The sequence below is a fragment of the Centruroides sculpturatus genome, unplaced genomic scaffold, assembly GCF_000671375.1.
Source record: "Centruroides sculpturatus isolate CEXI.00-Female unplaced genomic scaffold, Cexi_2.0 scaffold1513, whole genome shotgun sequence".
Lineage (NCBI taxonomy): Eukaryota > Metazoa > Arthropoda > Arachnida > Scorpiones > Buthidae > Centruroides > Centruroides sculpturatus.
Genome location: NW_019385687.1, coordinates 104,290 through 122,133, shown reverse-complemented (window position 1 = coordinate 122,133; position 17,844 = coordinate 104,290). Strand labels below are relative to the sequence as shown.

Genomic DNA, 17,844 nt, shown 5'->3' with positions numbered 1-17,844 from the left:
ATAATAACAATTATAGCATATCTATGCTATCTTATACATTTTATATGTGTTAAATAAAAGCTACATCTACAATAATACATTCTACAATGTTTATTTGAATTTACATTTTACAAGGAATTTTAAAAAAGAACATATATTACTTTGTCACTTTTCTCCACTTTTTGTTTTATGGAGTTAATCAGTTTGAAAAGTGAGCAGCACATATAACAAAAACAAAAAAATATTAAGAAATCTTTGAGAAGGAAATTAGAGAAATGCTGATAAGGTGTTAAAACAGTAAAAATTATGACTTTGGCTGAACACATAATTCACAAAGAAATTGAACTAAAGAAATAATAAAGATTCCATGGACTGTGACAAATTATTGAATAAATTTGGTCAAAGAAATCAGTATTACTAATAAAGGTCATAAGGAAAAGAATATTTTTAACATTAGGAAAAAATAAAACAGATACGAAGAACACTGTGTGTGAGTAATTACTGAATATAAAGCCAAATAATTAGATTATTCTTTGAAGAAAAAAGAGACCACTGCAGTACTAATCTAGGATATACATTTCAAATAAATAACTTCAAAATAATCATAATCAAACTGATATTCAGAAAGATCCATGAAAAACTTTTAAGTTTGACTTTTTAATGCTTATTTCAGTTGGTGTTTTATATATATGTTGTTAGTTTTTATTGTCTCATGAAAGTTTTTGAAATTATCTTCAATTTATAACATACTTTTTACCACCCTACCAAAATTACTGTATTTTTAATTCTAGACTATGATGATAAGGTAATTCAAAGATGTTCAATTATTCTTTGAGCTTTTGAACTAAAACTTATATAATTTGAATATTTTGAAACATCAAATTCTGAAAATTTAATGTATTAAATTTTATTTTAAACTAATATAATTATTATTATACAAGAAAACATTTTATTTTTTATATTTTGATGATTTCTATTCTAAATTAAAGAAAAAAATATTGTTAATATGTAAAATTTGATCTGTTGTACAAGCATTTACATACTAAAATATACTTTAATAATCAAAAGAATAATGAAACAAGCCAGACAAACATTAAAAAATCATCAAATAATAGACAAACATCTCTAGACCAGAATTAGGAAGATTATAAATTCAATTATGATTAATCCTCATTCTAGTTTATGAAATTTTCAATATTTATTTAGTATTCACACTATTTTTTTAAAAGAATTTTAACTATTCAAATCTTTTAATTACAAAATATTAATCAAAGCATAAGGATATGTTTAAACAATGTTTAATCAGAGATTTCATTTCAGTAGTTTTCCAAAGCATTTTCATGAGAAACCTTTCTCATGAAAATGCTTTGGAAAACTTTAAAATAAGAAAATATGCCAAACAGTTTCACAAATAACAAATTATTACTATAGAAACATGTCTCCAGAGTACTTTGAAAATATAATCTTTTGATCAAAACAGTATAAATGTTATTTAACTATTTTTAATTTTGTCAGAAATTACTGTCAGGATTTGTATTTTAACTTCACCAAAATTATTAATTCCCATTAAACAAATAAATTTTGAATATGAAAAAATATATCATTACCTTTGGTGGTCGAATCGGACGGCATCTCCAATTCATTTCAATATTGTGATGTCTCATATATGCTGCCTTCCACGGACAGGGAGTAATGTTTCCAATACATCCTGTCGTTCCACTGTTACTGCTGCTTCTCGCCCTACGTCTTCCTAATACTTCCCTCACATCGTCGATACCTGCTTCTCGACATTTCTCTCTCCATAACAAATTATCTTCTGCAAGTACTCTCCAGTAACGACAAGTTTGAGCTGCGCGAAGTAAATCACGTGGTTCGAGAAAAGATAATACATATAAGGCCAACTGAAATGAAAATAAAATTTATTTTAAATTTACAAAAAATGTATGAGACAAACATTAAATATATCTTTAATGATGATGACTATAATACGTAAAAATATTCCTGTGCTGTCTACTCCATGTTCTTCATTGTATATACAGCAATGCAACTGAAATATTTCAATATTTTCTGTAGATTCTCTCCAGAATAAAATATACTGCTAAAAATCTCTCTGACAGTAGAATTTTTTAAAAAGTATTATGTTTTAAGTAATTCTAAGACAAATATTTCTTATAAATAATAATACCGAAGACAAAATACAAGAAAAAACTTTCTGTAACATCTATTTTACATCCTTCACTACCCCAGAGAAAAAAATTTATAATGAAGAGCTGACACAGTGATGTTTTTATTGTGTTTCTGTGATGAAATGAAGGACAATGGAGTACATACTATCATAATTTTTCTTCTTCCATATATTTATATGCATGACTAGTCAGAAATGCTAATTGTTATCTATGAGAATCAATTTTTATAGTGTGGCCAATGGCAATTTCTTTTCATATCATAAAAAAACAAAATAGTAGACAGTTATCCAGAAATTAAGTGCAAACACAAAACATGATATAAAAATAGGAAACATTTCACCGTCTAGTATAATGCAAGAAACTTTTAATCAAAACAATTGGAAAATTTAAACAACGAAAGGATTTTTTATTGCTTTTATATAATAAAAATGAGGAAACAGGTAGCTTATAAAGAATAGTAATTCCCAATAGTGCATATTGTTTTCCCTTCCACTTTTATATTTAAAAAAATATATACTTGAATTTATGATTTTTTATTTTAAACAGCATATTTATCAATTGTAAGAAATAATTTCCTATTAATAATTTGACAATAGTGATAGCATAAATATTATGTACAAAAGTGTGATTTTTATGTATTACTTGTGATAAAGATTTAGATAAATATCATTTTATTAAAAAACTTGAAAGTCCTTTTAATTGACTAAATATTTTTTTATGTAATCCAAAATTAATAAATAATTGTTTCTTATCAAATTGTTTTGTTTCTTTCATTTTGATTTTGTAAGAAGAAATAAAATAATTAACTTTTGGTAAGTCAAATATTTTTTCCCCCCAACATAATGCCCAGACTCAATGTGTTTTGTATGTCTACAAGTCAAAACAATTTTGATAACTTGTTTCATTAACTTGAAATTAAAGTTCCACTGAATTTATTTCAGGACTAATTTTGTATGCAATCCATTTAGCTTGTAAACAAGCTAAATGGATTGCATACAAAATTAGCATAAAAACAAACATATAACTAAACACACATATATAATTAAATGATCATATGAAATGAATTTAATTTTACATGTATCTTCAATTTATACCAATATAATTAAAATTCACAAAAACATTCCAAAATAATTTCATAATTTGTCTTTCTTACACTTCAGAAATGTAGCAAAGTCACATAGCAGAGTCAACATTTATTTTGAGGCTCTTCTGCATTGCTATATATAAACCTTGTGAAAAATTTCACAATGTTTTGTATCTAAAGTCATAATTTTCTTCTTAAAAATAAATTGGCCAATCAATTAATCTTTTATGTAATGCTCTCTTTTTAAATTTTCAAAATCACTTTAAAAATGTAGCAATTTCGTCAAAATATTTCTGTATAAATATATTATAATATTTACACCTGAGCCTTATTTGTCATTTTTCGGAGTTGTGCACACTGAGGAAATAATTTTTCCTTCATAATATCGTGAGGTTGCATACAATATTATCCCTCTAACTTTTAAAGAGTGATTTTGTACTAAACATAATATCAATATAGTATCAAGCCACTAAATTGTTATATACAACATATATTATAAATTTATTCTTTTATGACATGTTTCCCCGTGACTTAAGCAACAATAAGAGCCATCATTATGCTGTTACTTAAAATATTAACCTAACTATAATAACTATAATATAAGCTATAACATATAATATGATAGCAACTATGGAATACTTTAGAAAGTTACTTCTGCAGCTATTTCAAAATAAATGCTGACAGCAGTACATTGATGCAGTCAATATACTGTTGTCAGCATTTGGAGTCGATCAGTCTACTGATCAACTCCAAAATGTAAATTTGAAATGTTAAAGTAATTAAATAAAACATTTTTTCTCCTCTTAAAAAAATAAGTTGTGATTATCCAAGAATATGGTTTCATTATAATAATATTTTTTAAATATTGAATTATATTTGTCACATTATTTACCAGCAACTTTCAAAACTTTTATTATTATAAATATTCTTATTAAAATATAAATTTTTAACTGAAAATTTATTTAAAATACAATTTAATCTATATTTTTTAAACATGTAATTACCTCTTTTGGAAGTAATGAAATAAAATCACGTTGAAATTGTGGTTCTATGACATTCATCATATGTCGAACCTGAGTTGGTTCACAAACTTCAATTAACTGATTTAATGCTAGAAGTCTTTCTGTATTTGTCCATGACTAAAAATTTTTAAATAAAATTATTGTTACTTAAAACTGCCAAAATTAATTATATTATTGTTTTAAAATCTGGAAAATTTACCTGAAAAGTTGTTAACCAAATATCTAATTCAGGTGGTGGAATCATTTTTGTTCCTAAGCGTTTTTTAACAGTTCCAGTGTGTAGAGTTTCAATATTTTTATGATTATGTCCACCTTCAACTTCCCCTTCAGGTTCGACAATACCACTGTCTTGTGACACATCACCAAAATTTGTACAGCCATTTAATCTATTAGAAAAAGATCAAATATTTATATCATTGAAAATTATTTTCATTAATTATAAATTAAAAACCATGAATATACTCAAACTCATCTCTGATAAAATCCAAAATTCTGTTTTATTGAACCACATTAAAATGGTTATTTTTTTTTAACATATAAAAGTTTAAGAGCACTGTCTATCAGTGTTAATAATGTTTTGATATAAAACACACAAACAATATTTCACAAGCATTTTCGGCATGTATAAAATGTCTTCTTCAGGTGAAATAAAAACAAATTTTATAATGTTGATATGAATTTTAACATTAACGTTAAAATTTATATCAAATGCTCTTAAACTCTTATATGATGAGAATCTGGCATAAAAAATTAATTATTTCTTTCATATATTTTTAACTTGTAGACTCCAACAAAACAGAATTTTGGGTTTTAATTTTTATAATAAATTTTAAATGCAAAAACATTCAAGAAAAGAAAAAAGTTAATATGCAGTTTACATACCCTGTAATTTCAGCTGTTGTACAAGGTTTTTTACCAGGAGAATGTCCTCTACTGTCAATATTTCCTTCTGATTTTCTTTTCATCTGTAATTTAAAAATATTGATATATCTCAAAATCTACAATTACAAAATCAAAATGTTATAATTGATCTTTTATAAGATTGGGTACATTCCAGAATGCATCAAACAATGAATTAGTGAACTGTGATGTACTGTGTTCTGATATTCATCAATGAGTTCATAGATGGAGTGACTGATCTGCACTGCACTCATCAGGCTGTAGATATGGTGAACTCTGATGAAGCAATACAGCCTCCTCCATGGTTATATCATTAACACCATTTTTACTACTCATCTGTATTAATCCAAAAATATTTTGACAAAATAGGTTTGCAAATGCCAATATAGCATCATTTGCTTCTGCCATCTTGTTAGGTAGCCTCATTCCAACAAAAGCTTATTAACGGATTACAGTTATTATTTGATTATCTTTTGTATTTTTAAATATACCTTGTCATCAACATCTAATGAAGATAATTGCATACTAAAGAGCCACTTTATTAAATACATTCCCATAGTAGTAACAAATTCTCTTCTGACCTGTAGGACAGCCTGAATGTATAGATTTAATATTGACAGTGTTCCACAGGAATCATAGTCTATGTTGACACAATGGCATCATACAGTTGTTGTATACTGAACAGTGACACATATTTTTATAAACTGCTTGTTCCCATATCATCCTATGGATGCACAGTTGAGTTGAAGCTTGAATTCTGAGAAAACTGTCATGTACTACAAAACTATTTTATGACACAACATTATGTCCTGCTGGAAATACACTTTGCACCGAGGAACATACTGCAACCATAGAGTGAAGCAGTTAATTAATAACAACAATTACAATACTGTGACATTCAAATGTTTTTCTGAGGTCTTATTTTATTTTTAGCTGATGAGAGTGCTCAATATATAATGCTTGTCTCAGAAAGGCTTTAGGAAAAGCAATCTACTTCCGTAGTCTATCCAACACAAATGCAACAAATTGTTTGATCAAAGATGTCATACCACTATTGTATTGGACTATAATTTGTGCAATGGTAATCATCCTGTTTCCTTGCATAATTCATGCCATCCTTCTATTACCTATTTCATCAACAAACTATTCTTGCCCACAGAACTGCCACAAACTACAGTTGCATATTTACAAATATGGTATTCCAAGGCCCACAATATGCAGCTGTCCCCAAACTAATAGTTCCACTTTTGCATGAAATAATTCTATTTTATAATTTTAATTCTACAATAATTGTATTTTTACAGATTTTTAAATAGTGAAAGAGCAAAAGGTACTGCTATTGAAAACTTATCATTACTGCTACCACTCTGTTCATGAAAATATATTCATACTCAAGTGATATGTCTTATTTTGTCCCTACTTAAGCTTCTAATTTGTGCTAATTCCTTTAAGAATTATTTCTACATAAAATTTTTTATTTATTATTTTACTGTTATAATTATTAATTCATCTAAATCACTTGCTTTAATCTATTCTCGTCACAAACGATAAGTGATTTAACTGCTAGATGCATGTCTATTTGTTATGTAATAGGTCTACCCACAGTCACCTGATATCCTCTAAGGAGGACTTACTATACATCTGAGCGTAAATAATACTGAAATAAAATGGGATACTTAATAAACTGACTATGCAGTGTAAAATATTATATTAATCTCCTAGAGAATACAGTAGAGTGTCAATTTTCCGAAAGTCAATCATCCAAAAGAATTCCAGTCGGCAAATTTAAATTTTCGCCAGTGCTGTGGTGCTTCAATCTTTGGCTATGTCTTGGGCTACTCAAATATTTTACGTTTTTGATACTAAATTAACATCTGAAGTATAATTTTTTATTTTTATATTTTTCAATATATTTATTTTGTTTGTACAAAATAAAAAAATAATTTTTATACAATAGTCTTTGTTAGGCTTAACATTGACAAAAATTCAATGCGAAGCAACACGCAATGGATACGTTAAACTATTTTTTCGTACGTAAATCAGTTATCCGGACAACCCCAGTTCCCAATTGATTTGGAAAATCAACGCTCTACTGTAATTTATATTGAATCTAATTAATCCTGAAATTCCTATTGCATTAATCGCATCCTCAGACAGCAGATAAAGTACAGTACATTCAGCTGACTAAGAATGGTTTTGATAAATAACCTAAAGGAGTTGAATTAATAACACATTCATACAAAAATGTTTTTGTTAAAGAAATAAAGACTATTTTTCTGAAATCTACACATAACAGGAATTGTTTCTCATCTATTTCGGATCCACTTGAGAACATCGTAAAGCATTCTATAAAAAGCTAACTAAAATTATTCTTGGGAGTTAACCATATTATCAAAATTAGAATGTGGACTGCAAGGACACTTTTTGAACCTACTAGAGCTTGTCGCTTGTTAGGGAATGATACCTTACAGATGGAAACTTCTAGAAACTACAGATTATAGACTTAAAGGAAAAGATGAGAATAAGAAATAATGTGATACTATATCATGGCTTAAAAGAAATATTATATCTATAACTCTGTGATAAGAATAAGAAATGAGAAACACACTATGATAAGTAGGAAATATGTAATGCATGCATCACAATAAGAGAATTTTACAAAATCATTATAAAATGCTTATTACATGTATTTTCCTAGAAAGTCATATAATTTGTCTAGTTAGGAAAATTTCATCATCATACACAGTGAACTTGCAATACATGGTGACTTTGACATAAGAATTGCTGCTGACATATAAAATTAGCATTTTAGAAATCAAAAATATATAAAAAAAACAAATTTTTATAAATATAAACAGAGGAAATATTTAGAAAATATACAAAAAGATAGTTTATCAATTAATTAATAAACACAGTTCTTGTAAGTTTTTTGCATTTAACATTTAAATATAAGTTTCATTTAAAAACTTAAATATATATTTACATTGTATTTGTATTATGCATCATCTGTCTAACACAGTTCCCAAACTAACTTATATAGTGACTTGATATGACAATTTTATTTTTGATAATTTATAACAAATGATACTGAGTGAAATAAATATGAGTTAAGCAACAATTAAAATACACTATTGATATTTTTTAAAACTGTTTTAAAATCATTAATATAATTGTTCGTGGGTTTGTCAATTTTAAAACCTGATTTTTTGAAGAAATTTATATATTTTTAAACTGGGCTTTCTCAACTTAAAAAATTGGTTTTTGAGCCTAGACTTAAACATAAAAATTAATCAATTATTTGATTAAAAACATGAACATTTTGACAAAAAATCATCTCTGACATAAAATGGGAATATTGTTAAATACTAAGTTTCATAAAAGTAACTACAAAGACAAAAAAAAATCTCCCTATGCCTGAAAAGCATTCAATTCTCCCTACAATAGGGAGAAATCTTGCAACAATGGAAAAATGATAAAAAGATTTGTATACTTAAAATAATACATTATTTTAGCTTTGAATGACATCGGTGCTACTCACATGTGGAATGAAGCAGAGTATTGTAAAATTGTAGAGCTCCTAAAAGTTGTATGACCAATATATTTAGGTAGACACTTCATTATTACTATTCATACACAAAGAGTAAGCCAATACTTCTTCCTTTTATTTGGAAATGACTACCATCCACCTGCTGTAATGATTTGTTTTCATTACTTATTAATTCTTCAAAGTCTTTCTGATCCATCATAGTAATTGATGTACCAGAATCAATATATCAATTATGAAATTTGATATCAAATATATCAAATCTTCATTGACAATCAGCGTTTTCTTTTCCTTCACTGCAGAACTTAACATTACCAGCAAAGTTCATTTGAACTGATATAATCATTGAGCAGTATAGCCAAAAACATCTGTTAATGGTACATAATACAATAAGCGATATACTTGTGATGAGCGATAATTGTTGTTTTGGGTTGTTAATGGAAGACACCATCAATTCTAGGATGCATATCATCATCCATTTCAAATAAAATAAAAATAAGTAAAATAATTCACCTTAGAATTGAGAAAAAACAGTAATTAACATTCATAAAATGTAATCACACATAGTTTTGAGCTGGTTGCTAGATAACGCAATTTTTCCACTTGTACAAAATTACTGGTTTGCTTAAAGTTAATATATATCACATACAGATTTATCACATTCTTTTTACATTAGTTATTCTTAAATTATAATTTATACTTTTAATATACTTTATCATGTATCACATAAAATACACAATGTTGAAAATCTTTTACATCAAGATTTTGTTTGCTATGAACACCACTGTAAATGAGTTTTGTATTATTCTTGATTTTTTTTTATGTTTCAGATTTTGTATTGTTATTGAAAAGAGGAAATCTTTTGTCTACAGGATAACTCCAGTGCATTTAGTAATAAATAAATAAATTCTTATTTATTTTAATTTATGTTAAATTTCTAAATTCAAAAATAAATTATTCTAAAAGTTAAACATTGTATTCCACTTTTCAATCATATTCTAAAATTTGAGTTTAAATGTAAATTATTTTAAATGTCAACTTTTAACTTGTGTTCCATTCTTTAACTGTGTTCTAAAAATTTCAAATATAATTTATTCCAAAGTCAACTATTAATTTTATATTTTACTAGCTGTTACCCGCGACTTCGCCTGCGAGGATTTTGCAAGCAAACCCCATTCATATTCAGTATTTCAACAACCATAGTAATTGTTATAACACATAATTATATAACACCTACCGCTGACAATGATGAGAACTGTCAAGAATCAAACAAACTATTTTCAATTTGATAAATTTTCTGGAACGTTTACAATCATTCTATAATCGAACCAATATGCAATAACAAATTAGAATTTAAAACGGTTCGAACATTTTTTAAATTGAAATAGATAAAAATATTTATAACAATGTCTGAAATGTTATCAATTTAAAACATCTAAATACTCAATGAAAATTAAACGTAGTTGAAAACGAAAAATCACATCTAAAATAGTACAGTAGAAGATGTTCTTCTGGTTAAGCCTTAATCCTCTCCCTCTCCCCCCACCAGGGAATTTCGAAAAATCTCTTCTTAGTGTTCATTCCCATTGCATACCCTACTAAAATGCAGATAAAAACAAAAAATTGCATCTAAAATAGTACAGTAGAAGCTGTTCTTCCGGTTAGATCTTAATCCTCTCCCTCTTCCCCTCGCGGGGGAATTTCGAAAAAATCCCTTCTTAGTGTACGTTTTCATGACGTACCCTAACTGTGTACCAAATTTCACCTCTTTAGGTTCAGCGGTTTGCTCTGGGTGATGATGAATCAGTGAGTCATTCAGTCAGTCAGTCAGGACAAGAAATTTTATATATATTTAATTTCTTAAATAGTATCTAAAAAGAAAGGGAATGAAATGACCACTTAACTTTTAAATATTTTATGTTTAAAATAAAAGTTTATGTAAAAATTAAGTCTGTACATAATTGTCAAAAATCCTCAATCATAAGCAGGTTCAAGGGAGGGAAAAAAAACCCAATTTTCTTCTCTTTTATTGTTGGCAAAGTGTTTTTTAGTAATTGAATTTATATACTCTAATGCAAACATATACATAAGAATGAATGGCATGGCAGCTGTTTTGGTCTATGAGTCCACATCCCATAACTGTTGTGTGTTTGAATCTCAGATTTTTTAAAGAATTAATAAAGACACTAAAATTCACCTTACACACTTTTCTAGCAACTAATTTAATCAAAACAAATGTTTTTGGCCTGAATGATAAGCCTTTGTCAAGAATCTCTATTTAAAAACTTAATAAAGGCTTATCAATCAGCCCAAAACACTGTTTTTGATTAAATTTAGTTGCTGGAAGTGTGTAAATTGTATTTAGTGTATTTATATACTGGTGAAGTTCCAGCTTTGACTATTATTGATTTTAAAGAATATTTTTATAATTTAATTTTTATTTTTTCAGGAAAGATAGATTACATATTTTTTTCATTATTGAATTATTTATTTTTGAATTTGTTTAAAAATATATTTAAATAAATTTAGAGACAAAAACAAAAATTTTAGATATGTTGTTTAAATAGAAATATGTATTTCTATGCCTGCAACTGAATTTATTTTTATGTCTGAAGATGTAAATGATGATTCTCCATGTTCAAAGAAACTTAAATTTGCTGAAGGCACATATTAACAACAAACAAAATTTGGAAGTTGTTAAAGTGAAAGTATTTGTGATTAACAGTTAAAATGAAAACCGCAAGGAGTATATCTAGATTTTCCATTTACAAATCAGTGTAAGTTTTAACACAGGTGTGACATCTCCAGCTCCCACCTAAATAAAATGTTTTCAATTTCCTTATTTGTGGTTAGTGTTTATTTATGCTGTTAGGAATTTTGTAAAAATATAATGAAAGTATACTGTAAGTGGAATGAGAGGGTAATTAAAATAGAGCATCAATAAAATAAAAAATATACTAGTAAATTAGTCAACAAACATTTTCATGTCTGTTGACTAATTTACTAGTAGTGGAAAAATGTAATCCAATTTTCCTCCAAAAATAAAAATTAAAAAATGAAAATAAAATTTTAAAAACATTCTTTAAAAAATCTGAGATTCAAACTAGAACAGTCATGGGGTAAGGACTTGTTGACCAAAACATAACTGCTAAGTCCTTCACTCTTACAAATAATGCTTGCACTAGTCATTCAGTAACTTAAAATTGGTTCCTTTTCTTATCAAAATTGCATACGAATGAAAATTTTTTACTATTATGCACAGGCTTAATTTCACATAAATTTTAATTCTACACATGAAATATTTAAAAGTTAGGTAGTCATTTCATTTCCTTTGTTTATATTTTATCTATATGAACAGCTGATGATGGACTAATTCAGTCTGAAAAAATTTCTTTTCTATTTTGGTTTTCCTAACTTACTTTAAGTATTATTCAATATTCAATCACTGAATAAATATAATAATATCTCAAAGTTTATAGAAAACAATATTTCAAAACTGATTACTATATCCAAGCAAGAAATGTTATAAAATTCAGAATATATTTCCTCATTTTCAGAGAAAACACAATTTCCAAAAATAAATTCTTACTTTATTTATATGAAATATATCTACAACTTGTGTGAAAAAAAAAGATTATTTCTCTATTCTCTCTCATTTCAAACATTACAAAATCTACTAATATGAATATTAAAAGATAATACAAGACTTTTCAAATGGGCAGCCATCATCAACAATAGATTGCAAGGAATAAAAAAAAAATATATAAATCTGAATATTTTTTAAAATTCTTTATCAAAAATTGTTCATTTTATTGATAAAATTCAATACTTTTTCAACAAAAAAGTAAAAGCATAATTATGATGAATGTTTTAATTGATACTTAATATTAAATTAAGTGTATTATGATTAGTTCATCTCGATTGTGTTAAAAATTTAAGATGAACAATTCTTTCATTTCTGAAAAATAACTGCAGTAAGTGTTTTGTCTGATAAAATTATTTGAAAATGATAAATAATTTATTTGCAATCTTTGAAATCTTTATACTATGTTTCTCCACATTATGCTATATTCAAAATACAATATCATCCACATGTAAAAATTAAAAGATAAATGTAGTTGTCTCAAAAATTGCATCCAGATTCTAAGCATTATGTAAAAGTGAAATAAATAATCTTCTAAACAAGAAATATGCTGTATATTCAACATTATATGAGAGTTATTCAAAAAATAACTTCAATTTTCATTTGGCACTGGCAGTAGTAACAATAACGATACAAATTTTGGCAACAGTTTAGAGTTAGATGGTATTCATCCAGCAATGGCAGAGTGCAGATTCCTCTCTCTGTTGTCTCCCACAATTGCCATTCAAAATGTGTGCTGCCATTTAAAATCCTGCCAGCTGTGAGATATGTTCAGTCATAAAATTTTTGTTGGTCAAAAACTGTAAAGCTATTGAAATCCATTGTCAACTGTGCAAAGTTTGTGCAGAGAACATATGAGTGAGGCAATAATGCACTATGTTCAAAAATGGACAGACAGATGTCCACAATGAACAGAGAAGCGACTGCTGTTTATGGCAACTGATGAACTTGTACAGAAGATAGTTGAAAATGTTTGACAGAATTGCCAATTCATAAGTTCAGAACTTTCTAGTGAGTTTCTACAATTTTGCACACAGTTCTTCATGAATTAATCATTGATATGGCTGAAATCACAGATGGCAAAGTTCTATAACAATGGAATTCAAAAACTTATAACATGCTATGTAAAGTGTTTAAATCTGGCTGGAGACAATGTTGAAAAATAGTGCAAAAATGTAGTTTTAAGCTGTATACAGTAAAATTCCTATCACTGTACTGATGTTTTTTAATAACCAAATGAAAGTTACTTTCTGGATAACTCTTGTATAATTCAATAGTGTCGAGTTTCAAGTTAAATTATTTTATTTGATAAAAACTCTATTATTAAAAATGTAATAAATAATATTTTATTTTTACTCAGCTCTAATTTAAAAAAACAATTAGTTTTATTTGTATGTGTCAAATCAATTTATTTAACACTAAATTCAAGATAAAAATTTTTGCAAACTTTATAAAACTAACAATTGTGTCGCTATATTAAACTAACTATTGATGTCAGTTTAATCTAGCAACATAACTTCCTTGAAATAACCTATAATGGTATTTTAAAGATAAATACTTACTATTGATTTTTCTGTTAACGGAGCACTAATATCCATCATTACATCTTGATCATATCCTTCACTACTTATTTGATCGACAGGACATTCTTGTAAACTATCATCCAATCCCTCCATGTACTCTTCTTCTTCGTTGGTTTCGCTCGAAGAACCCATATCGTCGGCAAGAATATCCATATGCGGTTTTTCGAGCGGATCCTCCAACGGCAATACAGATTTCCTGATGCCAGAGTTCATTGAGCACGATCCTCTCAACAATTTCCTTACAGAGGAAGCAATGGTATTGATGTTTGAATTATCTTTGGTTTCATTTGTAGTCCTAGCTGTAGTACTAGATAAAATGGCACTTTGTCCTTGACTACATAAGGTGTCACTAGTGGTTGATGGCACATCATAATTGTGATCATCTGAGGGCAGTGGATGACTGGATCCAGGTAATAAAGGATCACTATTTATTTCTATTTCTCGTTTGTCACATTCTATATCCCTTTAAACAGAAAAAAAAATTATGATTTTACTATGATTTCATATGATACTTTAGTAATTAGTAATACTTGTAAGAGTAAAAAAAGTGCAAAACTAACAATTTCTTATCATTTCAAATTATTTATAAAAATAATAATAATAAATTCAACATCAATATTATTTTCACAGAGACAGAAAACTAAAATATCAGTTATATATTTACACAAAAATTTAAGAATTATTATTACTTATAAAAATTAAAGTTTAAAGTTTTAGCTTTTAATTTATAACAAGAATAAATCAACTCCTAAAATTAAAATAATCTTACACAAAGTTGTCATTAACAGTAAATATTTTTTTAAAAATTACATAAATTCATGAAAATATTTGAGAAACAAGATTTTTATATTCTGAATACATAGTGTATATTGCACAGAAAGTGAATTCTCTCTGAGTTTTGTGCAAAAAAAAAAAAGCACAACATGATGTAAACTGTAGCAACATTTAATAAGACTCAATATATAATAATAAAAAAACCAGTAATAAGTTGCATAACTTTCCTGGCAAAAAAGTTAAAATTGTTGCTGAAGGATTGAAGGAAAGTTAAAATTGTTGCTTTTAAAGGAAGCTGAGTTTGATATTCAATTAGTTAAAATTGTGTTTGCCATCATCTGTTACAAGATTTTACTTTAAAAACTTTTTATGTTATTAAGTATTATAAAATGGCAAAAGATTAATTTTGAGGGTTGAAAAGAATTTTATAGAAAATTGTAAATGCTAATAACCAGAAAAATCTTCATTAAGTCCATCACATTTCAGATACAACCCACGACCCTCTATCTCCCTACCCTCTCAACCTTTAATCACCAAAATTTAATAGCATCAATCCCCCTAATACACAAAACTCACTGCAAAATTTTGGAAATTTTTGACAGAAGGCATGGGTGTTATTAAGCTTCAAACAGGGTAAACAGAATTGAGTCCCCCTACACAAACATCCATACATACAGAAAAAAAACCTCAACTTTTTTGCTTTTCTCAAAATTTCAAGGTCTCAATTCCAAAAAGTGTAAAATTCCTGGGAGTCATTTTTTGACCAATTGCTATACTTTCTCTCTGTTATATCTAACAGCAAGGAAAGTAAAAGCATACAACTAAAAATTAATTTATTTGAAAGTTTAATGAATAATATTAATCTTTAAGAATGGATAAAAAATCAAAACTTAAAAAATTTTAGTACTAATATATAAAAGTATATTATAATCAATACATGAAATTTGATCTTTGTAGATCAAATTTATGAAAAACAAAGAAATAATTCTTTCTGTATGTATATGTTAGCTAAAAAATTATTTTCTAATATAATATTTAAATAAAAATTGTACAGGTATGATGTTTACTTAATTTTGGTAGATTATTGAATTATTGAGAATTTTTATTACATCTTTGAATATTAATGTATATCATGTATCATCTAAATCAATAACTCAGTTTTCATTTAGTCACTGAGATGATATTGGTGAGACTGTTTTAAGGAGCAAATATATATTTATTAATGTTTTATAAGCTTCAATAAAGATGAAGAAGATATAAGACAGAACCTAATAAAATGAATTTAAGTATTTTTGCATATTTGTAGTCAGAATTTATAAATTAAATTTTTATTAAAAAATAAGAATTTATAAACCTTTTATTATTCAAGATTCATTTATATTCTATAATCATGATTTGTTAAACTGATATTCATTTTGTATATATTATAATACTAAAACTTTTCCTTGTTCACATAACATGTTATTTAAATTAACAACAAGGAAGAAATTAAGCAATAAAAAAGATATTAATGAAATTAAATATTGACTAATATTTTTAAATGAAACAAAATAAAAATGAGAAATATTACACTGAGTGGCCAAAAAATTAGAGACACCCTCTAATAACGAGTTGGTCCACCTTTATCTCTGATCACAGCCAATATTCTTCTTGGTATGGACTCAAAAAGTTGCTGTTGCCATTGCTGAGGAATGTTGGAACATGCTAACATAATGGCAGCTCTAAGTTGGGTCAGATTGGATGGTGGCATTTCCAAGTTTCCAAGCTTTGAAGTGATCTTTCGATTTTGTCCCACAAATGCTCCATAAGATTGAGGTCAGGTGACTGAGCTGGCCATGGAATCAAAATTGATGTTTCTCAAACTAATTTGAGACCAATTGAGCATGGTGACAAGGTCCACTATCCTGCTGAAAGTGACCATTTCCATCAGGGAACATTACTATCATAAACAAGTATACGTGATCGGCAACGATGTTGAGGTAAGCTGTTCTATTCAGAGGTGTGTTCACAAATATCAATATCAAGGGACCCAGTGCACTCCAGGAAAGCATTCCCACACCATAATTCCACCACCACCAGCCTGAAGAGTTGTCATTTGGCAGGTGGGGTCCATGAATTCATGCTGTTTGCACCATATTCAGATCCTGCCATCTGCCTGATAGAGCAGGAAACGAGATTCATCGGACCAGGCTACTTTTTCCAGTCCTCAAGTGACCAATTTTGTCATTCCTAGACCCACAACAGGAGCCTTTTCCTATTTTTCTGTGATACCAAAGGCACTCTTGATGGTCTCCTACTGCTAAAAATCATCCTTTGCAAAGTGTGTTTTGTTGTGCGTTGGGATATGCTTTGTGATGCGCCTGCATTGAATTCAGCTGTAAATTGTCGTGTTGTTGCCCTTCTGTTGCTGCAGACTATGCGTGCTAATTGCCTTTCACCTCTCTCGTTCACCAGCCTTTTTTGACCAGAATTGTCCTTATCGCTTGAAGTTTTTTCTCAACTACCACTCTCTAAACACCGGAGAGACTGTTGGGCAAAAAAATCCTAAAAGAGTCATCATTTCAGAGATGCTGACAACAGCTCTTCTTGCACTGATGATCATCCCTTCTTAGTCACTTAAATCTTTCATCTTACCCATTTTGACATTAACTTCCATGATAACTAAGTCGTCCAAAGCTGAGCATACCTTATATAAGCAACTCTGCATTGTTACATCACTCTACATCTTTGTCAAACTGATTTACTTTCAAATAAGAGGCATCTCTAATTTTTTGGCCACTAAGTGTATAAACAAAGATAAGATTACAATACCAACTAGAAATATTCATGATGTTGACTAAATCTAGAAAAGAATCAAACTTTTATTAAACATGTAGTTTTTTAATAAGTAAAATACCAAAAAGTTAGTCTACATAATTTTCAATTATAAAAATTGGTAAGATAGATTACCAACACAAAAAATTTAACTATCTTTCAAGTTCATTATTAAATGTTTTGTTTTCCTATTTTCTCTCATCAAAAATGGATGAAAGATGACAAAAAAGTTAATAACTTTAACAAATTAAAACAGTACAAATACGTTTCTAGATTTTATATATTTTTCAAAGTAGATTAATCCTCTATGATTGT

General features: G+C 27.6%; 1 protein-coding gene across 1 annotated transcript in view; it reads right to left on the bottom strand.

Moving 5' to 3' along the window:
* The window catches only part of LOC111641209 (F-box/WD repeat-containing protein 7-like), an 81,013-nt gene that overhangs the window by 11,719 nt on the left and 51,450 nt on the right, over positions 1 to 17,844 (bottom strand). Inside the window, exons 4-8 of the mRNA XM_023387343.1 lie at positions 13,921 to 14,404; positions 5,154 to 5,236; positions 4,471 to 4,657; positions 4,254 to 4,388; positions 1,587 to 1,880 (exon numbers count right to left, since the gene is read on the bottom strand). Coding sequence (XP_023243111.1) covers positions 1,587 to 1,880; positions 4,254 to 4,388; positions 4,471 to 4,657; positions 5,154 to 5,236; positions 13,921 to 14,404 — 1,183 coding nt within the window. The remainder of the gene's footprint in view (positions 1 to 1,586; positions 1,881 to 4,253; positions 4,389 to 4,470; positions 4,658 to 5,153; positions 5,237 to 13,920; positions 14,405 to 17,844) is intronic.